This window comes from Lepisosteus platostomus, chromosome 14 (assembly GCF_059453375.1).
Source record: "Lepisosteus platostomus isolate fLepPlt1 chromosome 14, fLepPlt1.hap1, whole genome shotgun sequence".
NCBI classification, from domain to species: Eukaryota; Metazoa; Chordata; class Actinopteri; order Semionotiformes; family Lepisosteidae; genus Lepisosteus; species Lepisosteus platostomus.
In genome coordinates, this window is record NC_142624.1 from 3,903,890 (window position 1) to 3,923,763 (window position 19,874).

The 19,874-nt window shown below is 41.7% G+C and overlaps 1 protein-coding gene across 7 annotated transcripts in view; it reads left to right on the forward strand.

Annotated features, from left to right (window-relative positions):
• LOC148648748 (partitioning defective 3 homolog B-like) overlaps window positions 1–19,874 on the forward strand; it is a 319,671-nt gene that overhangs the window by 143,496 nt on the left and 156,301 nt on the right. For 5 of the 7 annotated variants that reach the window (XM_088606610.1, XM_088606611.1, XM_088606607.1 and 2 more), the window contains exons 11-12: window positions 6,047–6,232; window positions 12,332–12,502. In XM_088606610.1, coding sequence (XP_088462736.1) covers window positions 6,047–6,232; window positions 12,332–12,502 — 357 coding nt within the window. The remainder of the gene's footprint in view (window positions 1–6,046; window positions 6,233–12,331; window positions 12,503–19,874) is intronic. The other 2 variants (XM_088606608.1, XM_088606613.1) reach the window with 1 other exon arrangement.

The following is a 19,874-nucleotide window of genomic DNA, read 5'->3' on the forward strand; positions in this document are numbered from 1 at the left end:
TTCAGTCATGTCTGTCCACTTGTCTTTCTGGGTCTTGAAGTTGGTAGGGGGCATGGTCTTTAATGTGTGTAGAGAAACATTTCCCTTTGGTCCCATGTTGTTGATGGACTTTGATTTCCCTGACATGCTGGTATATTTTTTTTATTTTCCTTATTTAACTGGCAATTAAGAGGATTAGTGAGTGGAACGAGAAATGGCTTGACTTCTCTGTAGCTACCACTCTAAATCACATCTAAACAAAACAGCCGTTAATCCAACACTGAAAAGCTACCTTTGAAATTACAGTTATTATTTTTTTTAATTGGCAAAGAATGCGAATAATCATAATTGTTTGACAAAAACAGCTCTGTTTGGTGTCGTGTTTTCAAAGCCTACAAGCTGCTTCTCGGAAAACAAAGCCTCCGTTGTCTGAAGAGCATTGTATCGTTTAGCCCCCGGCTCTGAAGACCACAGGTTTTAATAAAGAGTATTGTTTCTGAAAGCCGCGGGTGTCTTGATAGTTTGAAAGAGTGGAAATAGCCTGTTTTTTTCTGTTCTGGCCACCAAAGGAGCTGTTATCTTGGGTAGCGCGACGGAGTTTCTGACTCTTCCTACGTGGTATAGGCTACTTCATAGCCACCCGTTCCGATTAATACATTTCTTTGCAAGTTAAATATAGTTGGAAAAAGTGGCAAAACAGCTGTCCAAACATAATATTTGGCTGCAAAGGGAAGATATAACCCTTTCTAATGAATGCTGAGTATTTGCTGAATGGTCATGCACAATAATTTTAACCCCCCCCCACCTCACACAGACACACACCTTTTTATTGTTTCCTGAAGTTTTCTGATCCTCTGCAGCATAGCAAGTTGAGTGTGAGTCTTATAGCTGTGAGCATAACCCTGGAGAATACGGTTCAGGAACATCTGTAGTGAATTGCATTTAATCTCTTTAAGTATGAGAGGCCTACCTCCCTGGCTGTGAGGTCTGTTGTGAGTTTATTTGCGCTGTGTGCTGAGGGCGATGTTATTGCAGGGGAAGGTGTGTCTGGCGATAATACTGTGGTATTCCCCACAGTCTTGTAGTCGGAGCAGCAGCTCTTTCAAAACAGCTTTACCATGGGCTATAGAAAAATGCTGATACCTTCCTTTCAGTGTTATTTTTTTTTTTAAAGCTTGCATTTGTGAATTTGAACAAGAACTTGGAGTGTGGCTTTTGCTCGTTTTAAGTTATAAACCCAGTATGTTTCTCAGTTTTACAGAAGCGTAACGATTTTACTATACCAAATGTAAAATTACTGCCTGTTCTTGGGTTAGGAATTTGATTGGTGACAGGGTAAAGTTTTGATTTAATCCTTGCTGGTCATAACATTCCATTGTACACATTAAAGGTACTGTATATGAATGCTACTGTGCCAAATTCTTAACCTTAGCTATAATCACGCTTTACTCATTTACTCACACTTATGTTTTCTACTAGTATATCAGCACTATTGTATCCTAGCTTAGGTGAGGTGAGAAACCCTTTTTTTAATTCTCATACATCAGAATCTTTAAACTATACTTGAGCAGTAAATATCAGGTGTTAGAAGCTCCTCTGTTACATTGTAACCAATCAAACAGTGATGTGAAAAAGTAAGTATTTTTGGTTTAACATATTAAGACATACAGTATTTGACATTCGCCTCGTCCTCACAACGTCGAAACGGTAGATAAATCCAACCTCCGGTGACAAGAAGGCAATTAGAAACGGTAATAGTTGTGGTTATGGGTACCTCTGAGCAAGGTAACTGCGCCAGATTGCTCCAGGAAATTGCTACCTAAAGCAGCAGGTGAATTTGGAGCAGCTCTTTCCAGCTGTAATAGCAATTGGAGGTGTCTGAAGTCTCTCCAGTATTTTGTTGGGCGGTATGGTCAGTATGTAAAGAGAAGTAATTGAAAGCATAGTTGGCTGATTTTAGATATTTAGATATCTGAATATTGAATATTCAAAATAGCACGTTTTGATGTAACGTATATACTTCTTGACATTAGTCCATTTTTGATCCAGTTTTTAATTTCACTTTTAGATCCTTCACGCTGATCCTCCAGATAGTCCCGTGTGATTTTTTTAAAATTTTGTATCACCTTTACACCTGACCACCTATGTTTTGAAGGGATCTATGTTTTCACACTTCTCATTCATGGTGAGTGAAAAGTGTGTGGAGTAGAACATTCTCTACACTGCAAAATACATCTGTATTCCTCCATTGTCTTTCAGCCTTTTTAGCAACATGCTTTTCAGAGGGGAAATAATATAGAAAATTTTCCCGAGAATCTCAAAACAACAGAAGCCTGTGAATAAGGAATCATTGCTTCCCAAGACATTGGGGCACTAATCCAAGAATTATCCCACCTTCTGCTGCTGCACTGTGTAGTTGGACACATGTGAATTGTTACAGTATTGTGAACAGCCCACTACTCGGCAGTGAGCAGCCCAGCAAGGCAAAGCTCTGGAGGCAGAGCCTGGAGATGGAAAAGCACAACCAGTCACGGAGACAGCTTGGTCCTCAAGCCCCTGAGGGGGCCAAGCGGGTTAGAAGTCAGCATTTTGGATCAATTCAAAGGCTCACTGCAAACCAGTGTAGCGTTGCAGGGACGGCTGTTATTTAATCACCATTTTGGCCAGCTCCCAGGGGAGGGGTTTTTGAACCACAAATAAAATGAATAAAATAAAACTGGTGTGCTTGTGACACCGGCCACAGACGGTCAGTGCCTGCTAAGTATTTGGGGAAACCGGGAGGAGTAAAGAATGGAAAGGAAAACAACTTATGTTCCTCCAGGAGTAAATGGCCAGTAACCCCACACTTTCATTTATCGTTCTGTTCCTGTTAGGTCTTCCTGATATTTTGTTTCCCCGCTTGGGGATTTCTAGTTTCTGGGGGCGCCCCAGTGGCTCCAGCTTTAAGGGGGCTCCCCTGAGGGCGGGCTGAGCTCTGTGAATGGGTGATTCAGGCTTGAACGGGCTTCCCAAAACATGCAAAGTGTCCAACGCGCAGTTCGACCAAGGGTATGGTTGGGATTAGCCGACCTGGGTGCTAGCTAGCTCCCATCAACCTGGTGGGCCTGGTGGTTTCCTGTATGCTGGCAGGCCCCCACGGTGCTTTGGGTGACTGAGCCTCCAGCTCGGAGCTGTGCTGCCTGTGACGTGTTATTATACACTGCTTTGCTCAAGGGTATAACAGCAGCAGAGACTTGAACCCACAACCCATCAGTTATGAGACCAAAGATTTATTCTCTCCGCTGTGTTGTCTCATCAGATGGGAATGTCACAAGAGCTATTTGGAGATTAAAATATTTTAAAAAAAGGAAAATTAGGAGTGGCCATTTGTTTTTCAGCTCAGTTAAGACCTCCAGTCCTGTAAAAAGACCTAGAAGGATCAAAGACCTGAAAAAAAGAAACCACGATTCAATCAATGTCTGTATCCTTTTCAGAAGGACAGACAAAACAGAGCTTGAATGGCAGTTACAGTGTACATACGGCTCTCTTAAAATCGCCACTCAGGTCAGAGGTCACGGTTGAGTAGCCCAAGCTGGGTCTCGAAGCTGACCCTATCCTTTATTTGACCTCATTACTCCAGTCTGTTGCTTTTGATTTTAGACCCTAAACTTTCCACTCCAACCACGTGTTTTGCATTGTCGAGTGCAAGTGTTGTTTCAGCAATAAAGGAAAAGAGGAGAAACAAATTGGGTGTAAACTGATCACGGTTTTTAATCACAGGGGTCGAGAGAGGCAGCATTTTTACACAGAACAATGTTCAAATAAGAATTTTTTTATGCATAAATTCCCATATAGAGACCTAAAACCTATTATTCTTTGTTTTTGCTGCAGTTAATATTTCCCCGGCAAAGAATAAATGCATTGGGCCGTGTCCAATATGATGTTGGTATCTAACTGCTAAAAGACAACTTTCTGCCATTTGGATAATTGATAAAGTGCTAAAATATCCATTTCCTTCTGAGTATTTGTAAAGAAAATCTGATCTGGTTGCCCCTACCCTTCTGAATTTTCATGTTCAATGGCAATGACAAGTTTACATAGACGCCTAAACATTTTTTATAAGTAGTGTCTTCAGGCTCAGTGTTTTCCATCTTATGATTAAAGCTTGGCATAAAGTATTTATATTTGTGTTACATTTCTAGACGTCTTTTGAGACGCTTGTTCACTATTAATAATAATGAAAGGGCTTCTTTACATTGGAATTTTCATTCAGAAAGAATCCCAAAGCAGACCCACCTCATCCCCCGCTGAAATGCTCTACCCAGCTGAGTCATTCTCCAGCAGCCCCACTACAGAGCAATTCCTAATCATAATGTAAACCTGACTGCACAAGAATATCTTGATTCTGATTTTAAGTAAAGATAAAGATAGTCGATTTAAGCCTTGACGCTGGGTATAGGCAGATTTGGTGGCATTCAAAGGAGAAGCTTCTAAATCGTGTAATCAGTTGTAGATACAAGCTGCACAAACCAAACTTTACAGAAATTGAATATGGAAGTGGCAGTACTAAACGGATACACTGCTCCTCTTAAGAACATAGAAACTTGTTCTATATTTTCATGAGCCAAGACGTGAACTTTTAACAACCTGCTGGAGAATGAGTTGCAGAGTTCAGTGTTGTTCTGATCCATACAGTAAAAAGAAGAGGCCCTTTACATTTACCTTGGGTGAGTGACTGTAAATCATATCTGTCTTTGGTAAACACAGACTCAGCTCTACTGGCTTTTAAAATACAATTTATAGGCCGTGAATGTCTGTAAATAAGCCGGAATGGCATTTTAATGAAGAGTGAAAACCTGGCAGTGGTTTTTATTTTAAATATAATAAAATTGTCAAGCAAGTCATACAAATTATCTGTTTTTTCTTTGTCTTCGTTTCAGATGGCGTTTTGGGGGTGGGGTTGACATTGTGACAACTTGTGTCATGACGTGGTTTAATTTCGCTCTCTGGATTCCTCCAGTGTGTCGGGGGGAAAACCCAACAAAATTAGAGAAAAAACAAACATCTCCATATTAGTGGTCCTCTGGGAAAAGTATGCTGTTATTAAAAGAACGTAAATCAACTCCCCTATTTAAAGTATAGCATTTGCGGTAGTTGTTTATAGTTTCTGAATGTCAGTTGGTTTCATCTGTTGTGGACCTTTTGGGAACTGTTTTGAGTCATTACAAAGGTAAAACAGTGGTGTTGCTTTCCGTAGTAGAATTATTTAACCCCCAGGAGCTTCATAATTAGGCTCTTAGATATGTATGTTACTGCAGTGGGCAGCGTTTTATTTTTGTCCTCTGTGTAGGTGTTAATGCTTTATAAAATCTGTTCCTTCACACTGGGTAAATGCCTCCTTGTCTCCTTTTTGTCTGCCTTTTGCCGACATTCACCTCTCTGTCATTAAATATGCAGTTTCGGCTCTTGGAAGTCTGACATGCGCATTGACATAGCATGTTACTGGCAATCCAGAACAATGCTTTTGATGCTTCAACAAAAGTTAATACTCTAGGAGCTATAAGAGACTTCTTATCTTCTTGAGGGAAACCAGGATATCTGCTTTAACAACTTGGCTAGGTTGGTTTGTTCTATACTCCCAGACCCCTTTGTGTAAAGAGTATGGTCTCTACTGTTACTATGTGAGGTATTACCTTAGTGTAGCCATAGAGGCCAATCTAAATATGCATCTTTGTTAATGTCCCTTCCTGGCTTCCATAGTTCTAAGGACTGCAGTTATGTCTGTACAAAACCATTCTCCTTAGGTATGATGTCATTTAACTTGCACAAAACCATGCTCCGTATGGTCTCAGTGTGATCATTCTGTTAAAATCACACTGCTTCTGTTGCTTTCTTACTAATTTTATTTTATTCTTAGGCGTTATTACCTGGGTATGCCGATCACTTAGTAGTCATCTTCTCTGCGTTTTGAATTCAGCAGCTCAAACCTGGAGACGGCCTCATTTTGTGCCTTCACCACCTGGAAATCTCCTGGTGTTGAGATGTGCCGAGGGGTCACGGCCACTACCTTGACTCTCTTATGTTTCAGAAGGGCGAGCAGGACTGGGCCGTGCCCGCCTTGGAGTCGAAGGAGCAGCTGATGTTCGAGATCCCGCTGAACGACTCGGGCTCGGCAGGCCTGGGGGTCAGCCTGAAAGGAAACAAGTCCCGCGAGACTGGGGCCGACCTCGGCATCTTCATCAAATCCATCATCCATGGAGGGGCAGCTTTCAAGGTACTGCGTGGGGAGGGGGAGGAGGAGGGGGGGCTGGCGTCAAGGGAGACTCCAAACACAGTGGCCGTCGAAGTCGAAGCAGCTGCCCTGTATTATTTAAGATCCCCCTTTTCCTTTGACCTCCTGCCCTTCGGCCCAGAATTCTTGACCTTGTCAGATAATGACCAAAGGTTTTCAGCAGCCCTCGGTCTGGGACAGAGCTTTGCTCTTGACATCTGCAACACAACACACTGAGTGGGCATCAGTCCAGACAGCGCTGCTCTCGACTGGTCAAACCTTATAAAGGGCATGATGGTATAAATGGTGTAGTGTAAAAACTACCCTCTGTCAAGAGGGGCAGAGCCCTTCAAAAAGTAAGAATGATACTACGCAGCGCAAAAAGAAAGACCTACATGCACGGAGGACCGATAAGGGCGGCCGTCTCACTGTTCTTGGGTCTGGGGTTCGATTCTGGACTCTGGTGCTTTCTGTGTGGAGTTTGCATGGTCCTCCTATGTCTGCATGAGTGTCCCCAAGTGCTCCTGTTTCCTCTCGACTCCCAGAGACACGTTGACTGGGTTAATTGGTGGCTCTTAATTGTCTGCACATGCACTTCTGTCCTTCAATAGACTGGCGGCCTGTCTAGTGTGTAGCCCTGTCTTGAGCCCTTTCCAGATAGGATCCCAGCTGCTGTATCCCAGGAAGAAGTGGCTGTCTGATAATGGATGAATGGTTAATGGTTTTCTTTTTCTCCATCACCAGACGCTTCTCACAACTTCAATACTTCTTAGCCTGACAGTATACTGGGGGTTAATGAAGAGCATTTGTTCTTCTTGAAACCTTTTAACAGATTGAAGCTGAAAGAAGTTCCTATAAAAACACTGCATAGATAACTCACAATGCCATGTGAATTAATGTCTATTCGTCTGTAAGGTGTGGGGCCCGTGTGCTTCCCGGTTTTGTACCAAGGAATAAAAGTAGTTTTTTTTACACCAAAATTGTATGAGCTTCTAAAGTTGTTCAGAATTGAACTTTGTTTGCGTGTTCTGCTTTGCCTCGCTGTGAGGATCATTGTTTTGTAGTGTTTTAAGTAATTTATACTGCAATCCTTATGAATAATCTAAAAACCAGCACCTGGGGGACCCACACATCTGCTGGTGTTTGTATACACTTCATTTTTCAGAGTTTGCATCCAAGTTGCTAAGGTGTTTGGTGGATAACACTTCAATATTCTCTTTATGGCACAATCCAGAAAAAATAAGACTTTCTATAGCTCTAAAGTGTGATGGTCTCCCACAATATACAGTCTGTTCCTTGGGTTTAAATGCTCAAACACAGAAAGGGTTCAGGTCAGCACTAGACAGTTAGGCGGTGATCTCAGGCATGGAACAAAAAAGAAGACGTACACCAGAGAAAAATAAGAAAATCTCCACCGATTTTTTTTTTGTTAGAAAAACATCTGCTTTCCTCTCCTTGGCCTTTTTAATGAACCGGTTTCAAAGCCTCATATTGATTTTCTCATGATCACACTTCAGTATAGCAGCTAAAACTAATTGAAGTGTGCCTCACCTTTCCAAGCACTCTGGATTCCTCATCAAGGATGTGAACGATAATTGAAAAATTAAAGACCCCGCTTATTAGTTAGAACCTATTCCAGCAGGTGGGCACCAGAATTTCTCCCCCCCAATTGGCGCGTTAGCTGGCCCGTGCCGCAGAAATACTTCACATGCGCCAGCGCTTGAAATTGTGTTTTATAACAATGTGGTTAACCCAAAATCTGCAAAGCATGACTGGCATGTTCTCTTCTGCTAGCTTTAAAGACCACCTTTTTTTTTCTCCTCTGGCTGGAGGTGACAGAGACCAATCTGAAAAAAGAAATCATACATTTATTTAATGGTAGGCTCAGGATCCTGTTTGCTCTTCAGTCTCTACAAGCAATTCCCAGTTGTGTGTTAAAAGCCTGAAACATTCATAAATTCCACATTTTGACATATTGGCTGCTGAGTCAGCCTCTCTGCGTAATTAATAATGTACGGCAGTCTAGTTACAGTTTGTTGCTATACATGAAATGTGGATCATATTTCATTTTCTGTGTAAATACCTGTGTGCACCAATTTATATTCAACATGTTGCCCTCTTGTTTTACAAGAACTACTAGGTTAGCCTAGGTTTGGTGAAAAATAGAAATGATCACACCTATAATAAACAGCTTCCAAAGGTGTATACTGACCGTATACTGCAGTCAAATATGGAAAACCTTAAGCTTCAGATTAGTATGAAATAGCATCTTTTTCCTTACTGAGATTTTTCACTGCATACGTTGTAGCTTGTTTTGTAAATACTCTTCTTGAAATCCTGGCTTCTCGACACAGTGATGGAAAAATGGTTCACTTTAAACTTCCTAAGACCCACATTCCCCTTTCGTATTTCGTAGAATAGAAGGGCCAGCATCCTTACCTGTAACCTGTGTTCTGTTGCTGTGATGTTTTGAGTTTCAAGATTATAAAACCATGTCTGCATTAAATTGGCTATTCTCTGTATTTGTTTTTTTTATGTAACCAGGCCCTCAGCGGGGGGACTCATACTGTACAATACAACTTTCTTTTATGCTGCCTCTGCCTTGTCTTGACGGAGACCAAGAGTTTTATTCTACATAATTTACTGAAAATGGGATTTGCTGACCTTGAGTGTCAGTGCTCTTTTCACCTAGTGGAGCAAGTTTCCACTTGAATTTTATTCCTTTTGTTCTGCGCATAATTCAACACATCAGCAGCCAGATCACGTTTTACAGAAGGTTTTGGAGAAAAAGAGGAGCTGCCTTCATTCACCTTCTGGTACCAGAGCCTGTTCTCTTGGGTCTCTCTGCGGAGGCTGTTGTGGTCATTGTGCGTCACTGTGGTGGCCATTGGGGTCACACCGTTCAAGAGGGTCCTCCTTGACATTGAAGCAAAGTGCAAGGTTGTTTTGGAAAAACACCCTCATTATCAGGAGTGTTTGTGTCTTTTTTTTTATGAGCAAGATACTTGCAAGACACTCAGTTGGGCTGTAATCTCACCCTACTGCTTTGCTGATGTGTACAGTTCAAACTGGTTACAGACAAAATTGTGCAGTTTGGAATGAGGGATCCTTCACAGCAACCCCCAGAAAATGACAAGAGAGCTGACATGCTTCCTCAAGCACATTGAACTCAGAATAAGCATGGGTAATAAACACCTCCTTCCCAGCATTCATTTAGCCTCTATCCACTCCATCTTTGCTCTCACAGAAGCTTCTTGAATCATTCCGTCTATTGGGGGCCAGAGGGAGTCTTGACCTCATGGCTAAGAAGCTGTTCTCCGACCTGAACGAGGTTAAAGCCGAATCTGTATCCCGGATTGCTCGCTCCCTGAGCTCCCACAGTGCAACTGAAGTAGTGCAAAGTTATCAAACTTATTTGGAAGTGCTACAAAGGCAACGATGAATGGATCTCTCACTTTTTTCCTTTTCCCTTTGAGTGTCTTACTGGGGCTGAAAGGGAGATCAGTGTGAGAAATGACCCTGCGTAGAAGCAGTGCCTTTTGCGTTATGTAGATAATCACATATTACATCTCTTCTTTGTGCAAATGTGGGGACACAGAATTCTTGATACTTTCAACTTGGTAACTGTCAGCACCTTCACAAAAGATCTCAGATGCCAGTTAGGAACATAAAGAGTCTCTGCTATGGCTTTATCTGTGTTGTTAGTCCCAGCAGAATTTCTGATCCCGAGTTTTCTGACAAGTCCTAGTTAACGAAGCAGAAGAACCCCCACCCCAAACACCAGTGAGGTCCTTTTTCATCCATTTCACTTTTCTACTGTGGCTGCTCAATATTCGCCAGGTTTTTTTTTTTCTGCAGAACCACAAGCCCTGGTGCAATCAAAGGCAAAATGAGCTAAATCATTTGCCTTCTGAGGTCAACAGGCTCCAAAAAATAAAAGCCTGTGGGTTTGCTGCGAGCATGTGAAATATCAATCTCTTGACGGTGCGTTTTCCCAATTTTTGGGCGAGGTGAGAAAAAAAAACACATTTTGAGACGGCAGCTGCGAACGGCAGAAGAAGATATTTGTGGTTAGATGTGTTTTTATGCCCCCGTTTTTCCCCCTGCCGTCAGTGCTTATTCAGTATTTAATTAAAGAGTGAAAGTGGGCTTGGTACTAATTCAGTAGATTTCTGAAGGTCAGCACAGATCTTGCCTTAGAAGTTAAAGGCCAGGTTAAAGGTCACAGTTAACAGATGACAGCACTAAGATGCCTGCAAATCCATTACCACCTCCTAAAAGTCTGGGATAGATGTTGCTGCCATTATGGAATAAAGTCTGAATAGCTTGCAGTTCTTGTTAACAGACATGCTTTGTTTTTTGTTGATCCTACAAGTGCGGCTCCTAAAAATGTTTTTAGATGAAATTCGATAAGCAGACTTCTTGGGTAAAAGTCAATGTGTGCATAGGATCAGCTCCAACAATAGGTGGGTTCTTCTTAGAAACGTTTTCAGGCAGCAGTAATGTGTTCATGTTCATTTTATTTTGTGCAAGCCTTTTTGTGTTACAGGTGTATCTAACTGCTGCATCAGGCCTGCTTTCTCCCACTGAGCATGTTTTTGGGCAAGTTGCCTATCTGATTTAATAAGTATGGAGCTGGAATTTTGCCCAGTTAGCCTGCAGGGCAAATAAGTATCTTTGTTTCTCAATCCAATGAGAAAGGAATTTATTTGAATCATTACTGCTGAAATATTTGCGTGCAGTGTTCCTACATAAATATTAATTTTAAGATATTGTGCAATCTACTGAATCAAGACACCTGCAAAATACAAAGATTAGCTTTCATAAAACACGGTGTGACAAGATCAAATTATGTTGATAAAACTGTCAAATCTTTAAGCACCAATATTAGCATAATGCTAACAGAAAATAATAAAGATCACTTCTCTGTTTTGAGCAGTCTCGCAGAACAAATGTAAACCTTACTTCTGTCTCCCACTAAACCCGTATACAGAAGCAATTTTCCTAAATGAATGAAAGATGAGAAAAAGATCTAAAGGCTTTTGTGTTGCATTATTATTCCAAGTAATATGTTTTCCTGGGGTTTTTTCTTGCACTCCATTTAATATTCAGACATCATAATTCTTTGTCATGCAGCTCAGCTGAAGAGCTTTAGCCACTAAAGCCATGCACCATTATAAACCCGAGCTGGGTTTGTTAAATAACTGCCTGACTCACATTTACTCAGGAAGACATGGGCAGTGATTAGCAGGCCATGGACAGTGGCCCTTATTGGCATTGCCTGCTTTGTGTTGCTTAAAAAAACATGATATCCATCAACAGCCTGATGGTTTTTGCAGTTTCAGCCCGCTTTATGAAAGTCATCGTGTTGTTGAAAATGATCGTAGCCGTGCTACAGGTTGTGCCTGTTGTAGAGAAGCAGAAGTAAATTTCATAACCCTTGACTCAAGTGGTGAATGCGTTTGTGTGGAGTGTGTGTTCTATTGTTGTGATGTTTTAAGTTTCAAGAGTCGAAAACCATGTCTACATTAAATTGTTTATACTCTTTTTTTATGGAACCAGTCCTTCAGGAGGGAGACTCATACAGTACAACTCCTCTCGTATGTTGCCTCTGCCTTGTCTTGACAGACATCAAGAGTTTATTGTACATAATTTACTGAAAATGTGATTTGCTGACCTTGCGTAGATTCTGAGGGTCGGTGTTCTTTACACCTAGTGAAACAAGTTTCCACTTGAATTTTATTCCTTTTGTGCTGTGCATAATTCAGTGTGGTTCGGTTGCTCTGTGGCTAAGGATCTGCGCCTGTGGCTGAAAGGTTGCCGGTTCAAATCCCGCGGCCAGCAGGGCCCTTAACCCCAACTGCTCCAGGGGTGCTGTATAAATGGCTGACCCTGCACTCTGACCCCAAGCTTCTCTCCCTGTCTGTGTGCCTGTGTGTCTCATAGAGAGGAAGTTGGGTTATGCGAAAAGACAAATTCCTAATGCAAGAAATTGTATATGGCCAATAAAGTGATCTTACCTTACCTTATAATTCAACACATCAGTCGAGGAAGACGTGGAAAAGCTGTGCTTGTTGACCAAGGGCTCTTTCCCTGTCGCAGGACGGGCGTCTGCGGGCGAACGACCAGCTCATCGCCGTGAATGGGGAATCTCTCCTGGGGAAGTCCAACCACGACGCCATGGAAACCCTTCGCCGGTCCATGTCCATGGAGGGCAACATCCGCGGGATGATCCAGCTAGTCGTGGCGCGGAGCCTGGACAGACCCAACGAGGTACTGGGCCTTAACAGTTCAGCCAGGTCTGCACATACTGTACAGGCCGTGTGGAGATTCCAGATCTGGTTTCTGTATATACAGTAGCATGAAAGATCAGAGAATGGAATATCCACTGGATAAAATTAATTAGAACAGGAATTAGGTGGAAAACCCCGTAGGTTATTATTATTAGTGGTGGTAGTAGCAAGAATCTAAAAAATATATTTTTTTTTATCATTGTAACTGTTACATTTCATATGTGTTTGCAGTCTAACAGTCAGCTGTCAGCTTCACGTTCAAGAATCTGCTTGCACTTGAAACCTCATTTTAAAAACAAAACCGTCTTTAAACTGAATTGAAGCTGCCAGAAAAAAATGCATTGTTTAAAACCACAGGCCTTTCCGAAGATCAATGCAGAACTAGTCAGAAGTATTGCATTTTCTCTAATTTAAGACTGTGAAAGGTCTCCCCTGCCTCTATTTAAAATGGCACTTCTCCCCCTTTTAGGCTATACCTTTCATTAATTCTGGTTCTGTATCTGCTACCGTCTAGTCTCTGATCCTCCTCGGCTAAATTAATGGAGATTCAAATTGAGTGGTGCCTGGTTGCACTGCGAAGTTGTCATTTTAAGTGCAGATCAGGGACAAACTCAAGCTGAGCCCAGCGCCTATAAAATGGGTGAGTGATTAGCGCAATGCCCAGTGGTTTTTAGGACTTGAGCACATCGGAGCTGTTCCATCTGTTTGTTGAACAAAGCTGAGTGGGGCCTGGGGCGTTCTGCACCAAGTGATTTTTTGGGTTTTAAAACCCTGGGTGTCAAAATGACTTCTTATCTAGTCTTTATTACAGCCGTTACTGACAGGGACTGCAGTGCGCCTTTTTTAAATGTATTTGGAACAAAATCGCAACTCCAGGAGGCTCAAACTCCGGACCAACTTCCCAGAGAGCTCTGTGCAGTCTCATTTCTTCATCATCATCATCATCATCATCATTCAGCTGACCTGAGAGAGAAGGTGAAAGTAGGGTCACGGTCACCCACTCATTGAGTCCAGTCCGACTCCCTCTCTGGGAACCTATTCTCTCCCCTCATAGTCCATACAGGCTCTTAACTGCCATATAATTGCGTCAGACAAGCCATTCTTCATACAGATTTATGGTTTTTGTAAACTGTTGTGACGGGCTGTCTTTTGAGAAATGAGCATTGGCTAAATGTATGGTTATTGTTTTTGTAAAACAGAGATGAATTTTTATAGGATGTGGCCAGAGTTCAATGATAATGTTTTTAAACTGCAAAGGCAGAGTAGGTGAGGGCTCCTGACCCTCTCTTGTGTCGGCCGCTGTCAAGACTCGAACGGGCTCCCCCTGGTCTCTCCTCGATCTATTATTATTGGCCAAGACAGTAATGTGGGCTAAAATGAAGAATCTGCTCTGCGAGACGCATACTTTAATTAGTCCTACTACTGATCAGCTGCTGCGGTATCGATTTGTGCAATTTATCATAAAGAGAAAGCAGATTTTTAAGCGAACGCTTGCTGCTTTGCTCGGCAGATTTTAGCCTCCCCCAATGGGCTAAGCTTTAATTTAGTAATAGTTTGCCTTAATGGAATAAAAGGCTTAGCGAAACATGCTGTAATTTGTTCCCTGGGTCTTTGATTGAAGGGACTTGGGAAGACTTTGCTTTTATGTTGTTTCTGCTTCGACATCATTTGCCTCCAAGTGTGCTTTTGCTCAGCACTTCATGCCTCTTGTAAAAGCCCTGATGTTCTGGGCTGTCTTTGGCGTGCTTGCTTTTCTTGGCAAAACAAAACCCTTCACTAAACGGTACTGCAGTTTGGATGAACCTTTGAATTTGCTGTGCCCTCATTGCACTGTCTGGTCAATATGTGCTCACATAGGTCAGCGCGTATCCAGTTTTTGGAGTCAGCTGTTTTGCAAAAGCCCTTTCTTTCCTGAAGATAGTAATATAGCAGGCAATCAAGGTAAGGGCTGCAAACGTTTTCCGATGCACTTGATGTTCTGAAATTTGTTTCCGACGTCTTAGAATGCATTATAGGAACACGGGATCTACATAAGTTGATTTGGTGTAATTCTGCAAAAAGGGGCCACACACAACAGGAAAACAAGAGAGAGAGAGGAAGCTAGCTCATCTTAAAAGCCTTGGCAGAGATGTTAAAGCTTTTAGCATATCAGTGCTGCCCCTTTGTACCAGTACCCCTTTTGCCCTGCTGTATAGTCTTCAGGGAAATGCTATTATGGTATGGCAAGATCTAATCACATCCTTTCACCATAGCTTTTAAGCAGCCATCTAAATACCCTGGCATAATCTGATTACAAGGTCTTGGATGATAATGAAATCAAGCTCAGGGAATGCCTGGACTCCCCCAGCTCCGTTTCAGTTCTTGCTGACGGTCTGGAGTCCCTTGGCCTAGAGGTGGAAGGGTCTTTGAGTCTATTTATCGGCTCTTTGTCTAAAGCAGCAGGTTGAAATCCATCCTTTGTTTCCGGCTTAAAGTTGTTAAGCTAATATTGATAATCAAGACAAGCCTGTCAATCAGCATCATGTATTTAGATCACAATACCAGTACTGTTGCTGTGTTACATTAAAGCTTCTCCTACTGTATATTAAGACTAATAAGATCATTTGTTGAAGTTCAGGCAATCAATGCCTGAGTATATACACTGCAGTTACAATTTCCTCAAAGTTGTGCCCTCGCCTTTGATAAAGTCAACCCATTGGAATTATTCAAATTTCCACGTGAGCCACGAACCAGAGGGCACAAGCAGGAACTACATGGAAACAAATTTAAAACTAGCAAGCGAAGACTCCCCCATCCCTCTGTGTAAAAAAAAAAATGGAACGAGCAACCCAGCTGCAGTATGCTGTTAACGATATTGTTTCATTAAACATCTGCACTCGATCCTCAGCTAAATTGCTGAAAACCAATGGACTAATCAAATGGGCCTCTTCTTTGAAACCTTTATGTTTTTAACAGAACCATAAAAACTGATAAAAGCTGATAAAAGTTAATAAAAACTCTGCCCCTGGAGACAAACCAATAAGCTTCCTGAATCACTCCGAACTGATATAACCCATTGTTTCTCTTTTTCTAGTCCTGTCAAGCACTTGGTGAGAAAGAAGGGATTTTTTTACCAATCATATAATGCCATGTTGTGCGGTACACTGTCAGGTTTCTCCTGTATTTCCCAAATTACCTCTTCTTTTTTGTCAAGAGCCACTGCAAGCATTATCAAATAATGTCTTGTATCCTCACTGAAAATGAACCAAACAAAGGTCTGGACAGAGTGAGCCTAACAGCTGTAAAAGTGTTATTTGCCGAGCAAAAGTTTAATTGCTCAGTTTATGGGCAAGTCTCTCAGCCAGCAGAACAAGAGAAACACTAAACATGCACTAGACAAATGCAAATTGCTTGCTTCTACAAAGCTTTTCTTAAGTTAGGAAGACCAAATATTGATGAGGTAAAAATGTTAAATGGAGAAGAAAGGGCAAGAAACACCATATGGTATCTAAATGAACTTAGGAGGGAGGAGTTGTATGTTTTCATAGCTGTTTTGTTCAAATGTTTATTCAATATGAGAGGGTTTTGCAATTATACAGTAGCAGTGGAAAGTGAAGTCCCGGATTCTGTTGCCATAACTGATAAAGCAGAAATGTGCTTTAATATAAAAGAAATTATAAGCAGAACCAGTGTTTGTCTGTGTAGTATCCATACACACCAAACCCTTATGTAAACACTTATATAATGATTTTTGTGACGAAAACCAGGAAACAAGAAGATACTGAACATTCTTTTGCAATATCCGGGTATTACAATATTTTATCCTATTTCTCCTGCTCGCTGACATATTTTCCCAGTCCATTCTGCTGTGGTGATCTAATTATTTTTTAGTACAGTTCTGTCCAAATGTCTGGGTTTCATTAGCACTCCAGCGAGTTTGTTTGATATCAGCTGAACAGGCAATGATTCTGTCAACCAGTTTAGTTGCAAAGCCAGAATAAAAAATATAAGACCCGTTCTGAATGGGAGACTGTAATTAAACACAACTTTGGCATGTTACACTATCTTATTGAAATGTCTTTTTCTTGTTATTTTCAGCATATTGTATTGCTGAATAAGCTACCAGCTTGTTTCAAGGAACAGAGCAGTGTTAGTATATTTGTGATGATTACAGTCATCTTTTACTTCAGATTGATTATAAAACTAGTATTTTTATCATCAAATTTTTAATATTAGTCTGTTTAATTGTATGTTTGGGGTGGGTTGGGTGTTCAGAGACCTGCAAGTTTGCTGCACTCTTACTGATTCAAGGCTGTATGGGATAGAAGATAGTGTCAGACCATTTTTACATGCGTGCCAGTAAAATATGCCTTTGGATAGACATGGCTCCCTCAGAAACATTTCTTTGACCCGATTTGCTTTTCAGCTGACGCTTTCTGACTGAGGCCCATCCTCTAAAATTGCCAGCTCTGTGTTCTTCCTTTTGGAACAGTAGCTGACAATCTTTAAATGGAAGGATTGGCTCAGGAAGCCTCATTGATCCTCGCTAATCTCATTTGCTTGCAGCCACTGTCTGGAATTGGGCAGCTCGGCTCTAGAGGCTTGTCCACTAAGGTACAGGTACCTGTGCGCAACCTGTACGCTGATCAGGCTGCGAAGGCACAGCCTGTTCAGTGAGCAGCATTGGTGATGGTTATGTAAACTGCAAGTCTCAGGAATGTAGCTACAGTTTTTCTGCTCAGGTGGTGTATCATGGCTTATCTGTGTTTTTTTTTAAGAAAGCCCAATTAGACTACAGTATTTCCATGTATGTCCATTGTTCATTATCTGTTTTAGTGAACGTATGAATTTACAAGCTCTGACTAATTATGTACTTTAGGGGCCTAATATTTTTTTTTTTATTGGAATAAAAGAAAGAAGCCCACTGTTTAAAATCCTTTCTCTGTTTGTTTCCTCCAACAGCCATTGCAGTTCTTAGTTTTATTCCCAAACACTTTGGAACTGCTAGTTGTTTTTGCTTCTGACCCCAAGGCAGTGACTTTTGAACAGAATGAGGGTCCTCTGAGCCACTGATGCACAGAGAAACTCCACATTGGGATTGTGGAACAAGAGGGCCTGCTGTAGTTTTTTAATGATCAAAGCTGATACCCTGGCTTGTTTCCAAAAATGGCTGGCTGAGATTGTTGGATCAATAAGATGCTAACTACCAAACGGGACAGATACTTGGAAACTATAGTTCATCAACCTGTAACTCGCAACCAAGCAGGTGTGAGCCTGGTCCGGATGGGAGACCTCCTGGGAAAGCTAATGTTGCTGCTGGAAGAGGTGTTAGTGGGGCCAGTAGGGGGCGCTCACCCTGCAGTCTGTGTGGGTCCCAATGCCCCCGTATAGTGGGGGGGACACTATACTGTAAAACCGAGGTCCTGGCTCTCCATGCTCATTAAAGATCCCAGAGTGGTTCTCGAAAAGAGTAGGGGTGTTACCCCGGTGTGTTCCGGCCAAATTTCCTCCAAGCCTTTCTCAGTCATGGCCACTTAATCCCCATCTCTGAACTGGCTTCATCACTCTGCTCTCCTCCCCACTGGGAGCTGGTGTGTGGGTGAGTGGACTGGCGCACTCTGGCTGCTGTCGCATCATCCAGGTGGGGCTGCACACTGGTGGTGGTGGAGGGGATCCCCATTACCTGTAAAGCACTTTGAGTGGAGTGTCGAGGTAAGCACTATATAAGTGTAAGGAATTATTATTACGTTTCTGTCACTGAATAAGCAAGTTTGTACTGATTGGAAGTGCAGAGGGTCTCTCATGGATGTCACTGCAAGGCCTGTAGGCACCCCGCAGGTTGTGAGAGTCCTGGCCAGTTGCTCCCAACCCTATCTCCAGTGGTGTTCTACCTGTTTTAGGGAAACCTGGTTCCAGGCGCTTGCTATGAAGCTTTAGTTGCATTCACAGACTTGTACTTGTACAAATAATAAGTCCCCTCCAATTCCTTTCTGATCAGACGAAAAAACGGAAATTTAGAATTGCCGATAATCCTTCTCTTATAGAAGATGTGTTTTTAATGCAGGCAAGGCAGTTGATGAGGAAGGTCAGTGTTGCAAAACCACCTCAGTGTATAAGCTAGAGGGTTGATTTCTGTTTATGTATACAGCACACACTCTGTGCAGAGTACACAGAAACCAGGGGGAAAAGAAATAACCAGCTCTCTCGTTGTTCAGTCATGCTCGCGCTGTGCTGTAAAGGACATTGAGATTAAAGCAATTAACACAGTGTTGGCATGTATGAATTTGACTTTCAAATCTGTGAACATTTCAATAAAACATCGATTAAGTTTAGCTGTACTTGGAACAGACCGACAAGCATAAGATGGGGATCAGCGGTTTGCATAATTAGACAATTTATGTAAAGAAAACTACTTGATCAAGGTATTTCGACATCGTAAGGTGATTTATAAAATCAGTAAGTCTTGATATTTATGCATGCAGTTCATTTTTGCTATAATGAGCAATTAACAGAATAAGCAATCTGTTTCTTAATGGTTGCTGATAGTTAAATGATTTCTCCTTAGTTGGGAGAAATGATTTAGCAATGCCATTTTTTCTGAACGGAACATTTGTTTGTTTCTCATAGAGAAATAACACTCTCTTTGTAACTTTCTGCACAAAAATGACATTTATTTTATCCCAGTACTTTAATAACGTGCGTGTGGGTTAACTGTGAAACATGCTGTAGCTGGAAAGTGAGTGATTTTAGTGTGACAACCACCTGTTGTACTTTGTAGTTTGAAAAGAGGCAGGGGATGCAATAGCTACTGTATCAGATTTGAAGCATGTGTTTTAGTATTTTTTAAAAAGCCATGACAGTTCACCTGCTGTAAATTCAGCCTGAGGCACATCTTTCCAATGCTAAACTGTCCCTTATCAGTGAGGTCACTCCTCTAATTCTCACTCTGGGGGGGGGGGGGGGGGGTTGGCCTTTTGGTATAGGGGACTTCTCTGCTGTTTATTTTTTCTGGGGTTTGCAAAATGGTCTGTGGGAAGTGGCTCAGAGATTGAGAGTTAGATCCTGGGTCTGACTCACATATGAAACTTTGGGGGTTTTGTTTTGTTTTTTTAAAGCGGATACATTTAGGTGGCTTTTTAAATTTTAAATTTAAATTCAACTCATCACAGTGAACGGAGGGATAAGCAGGTCTGTCTCAGGTTTTCAGTGCGATGCCTGAGCATGAATATCTTACCTAAATTCATCCCGTCATATTCTGACACATTCGTCTGAAGTGTTGGATATATTAACTTCAGAGAAGCCCAACAGCTTATGTTGTTTTACTTCCATATTCTCTGGTTTGTTTTTGTAAACGTCTTGGCTTTTCCTGCATT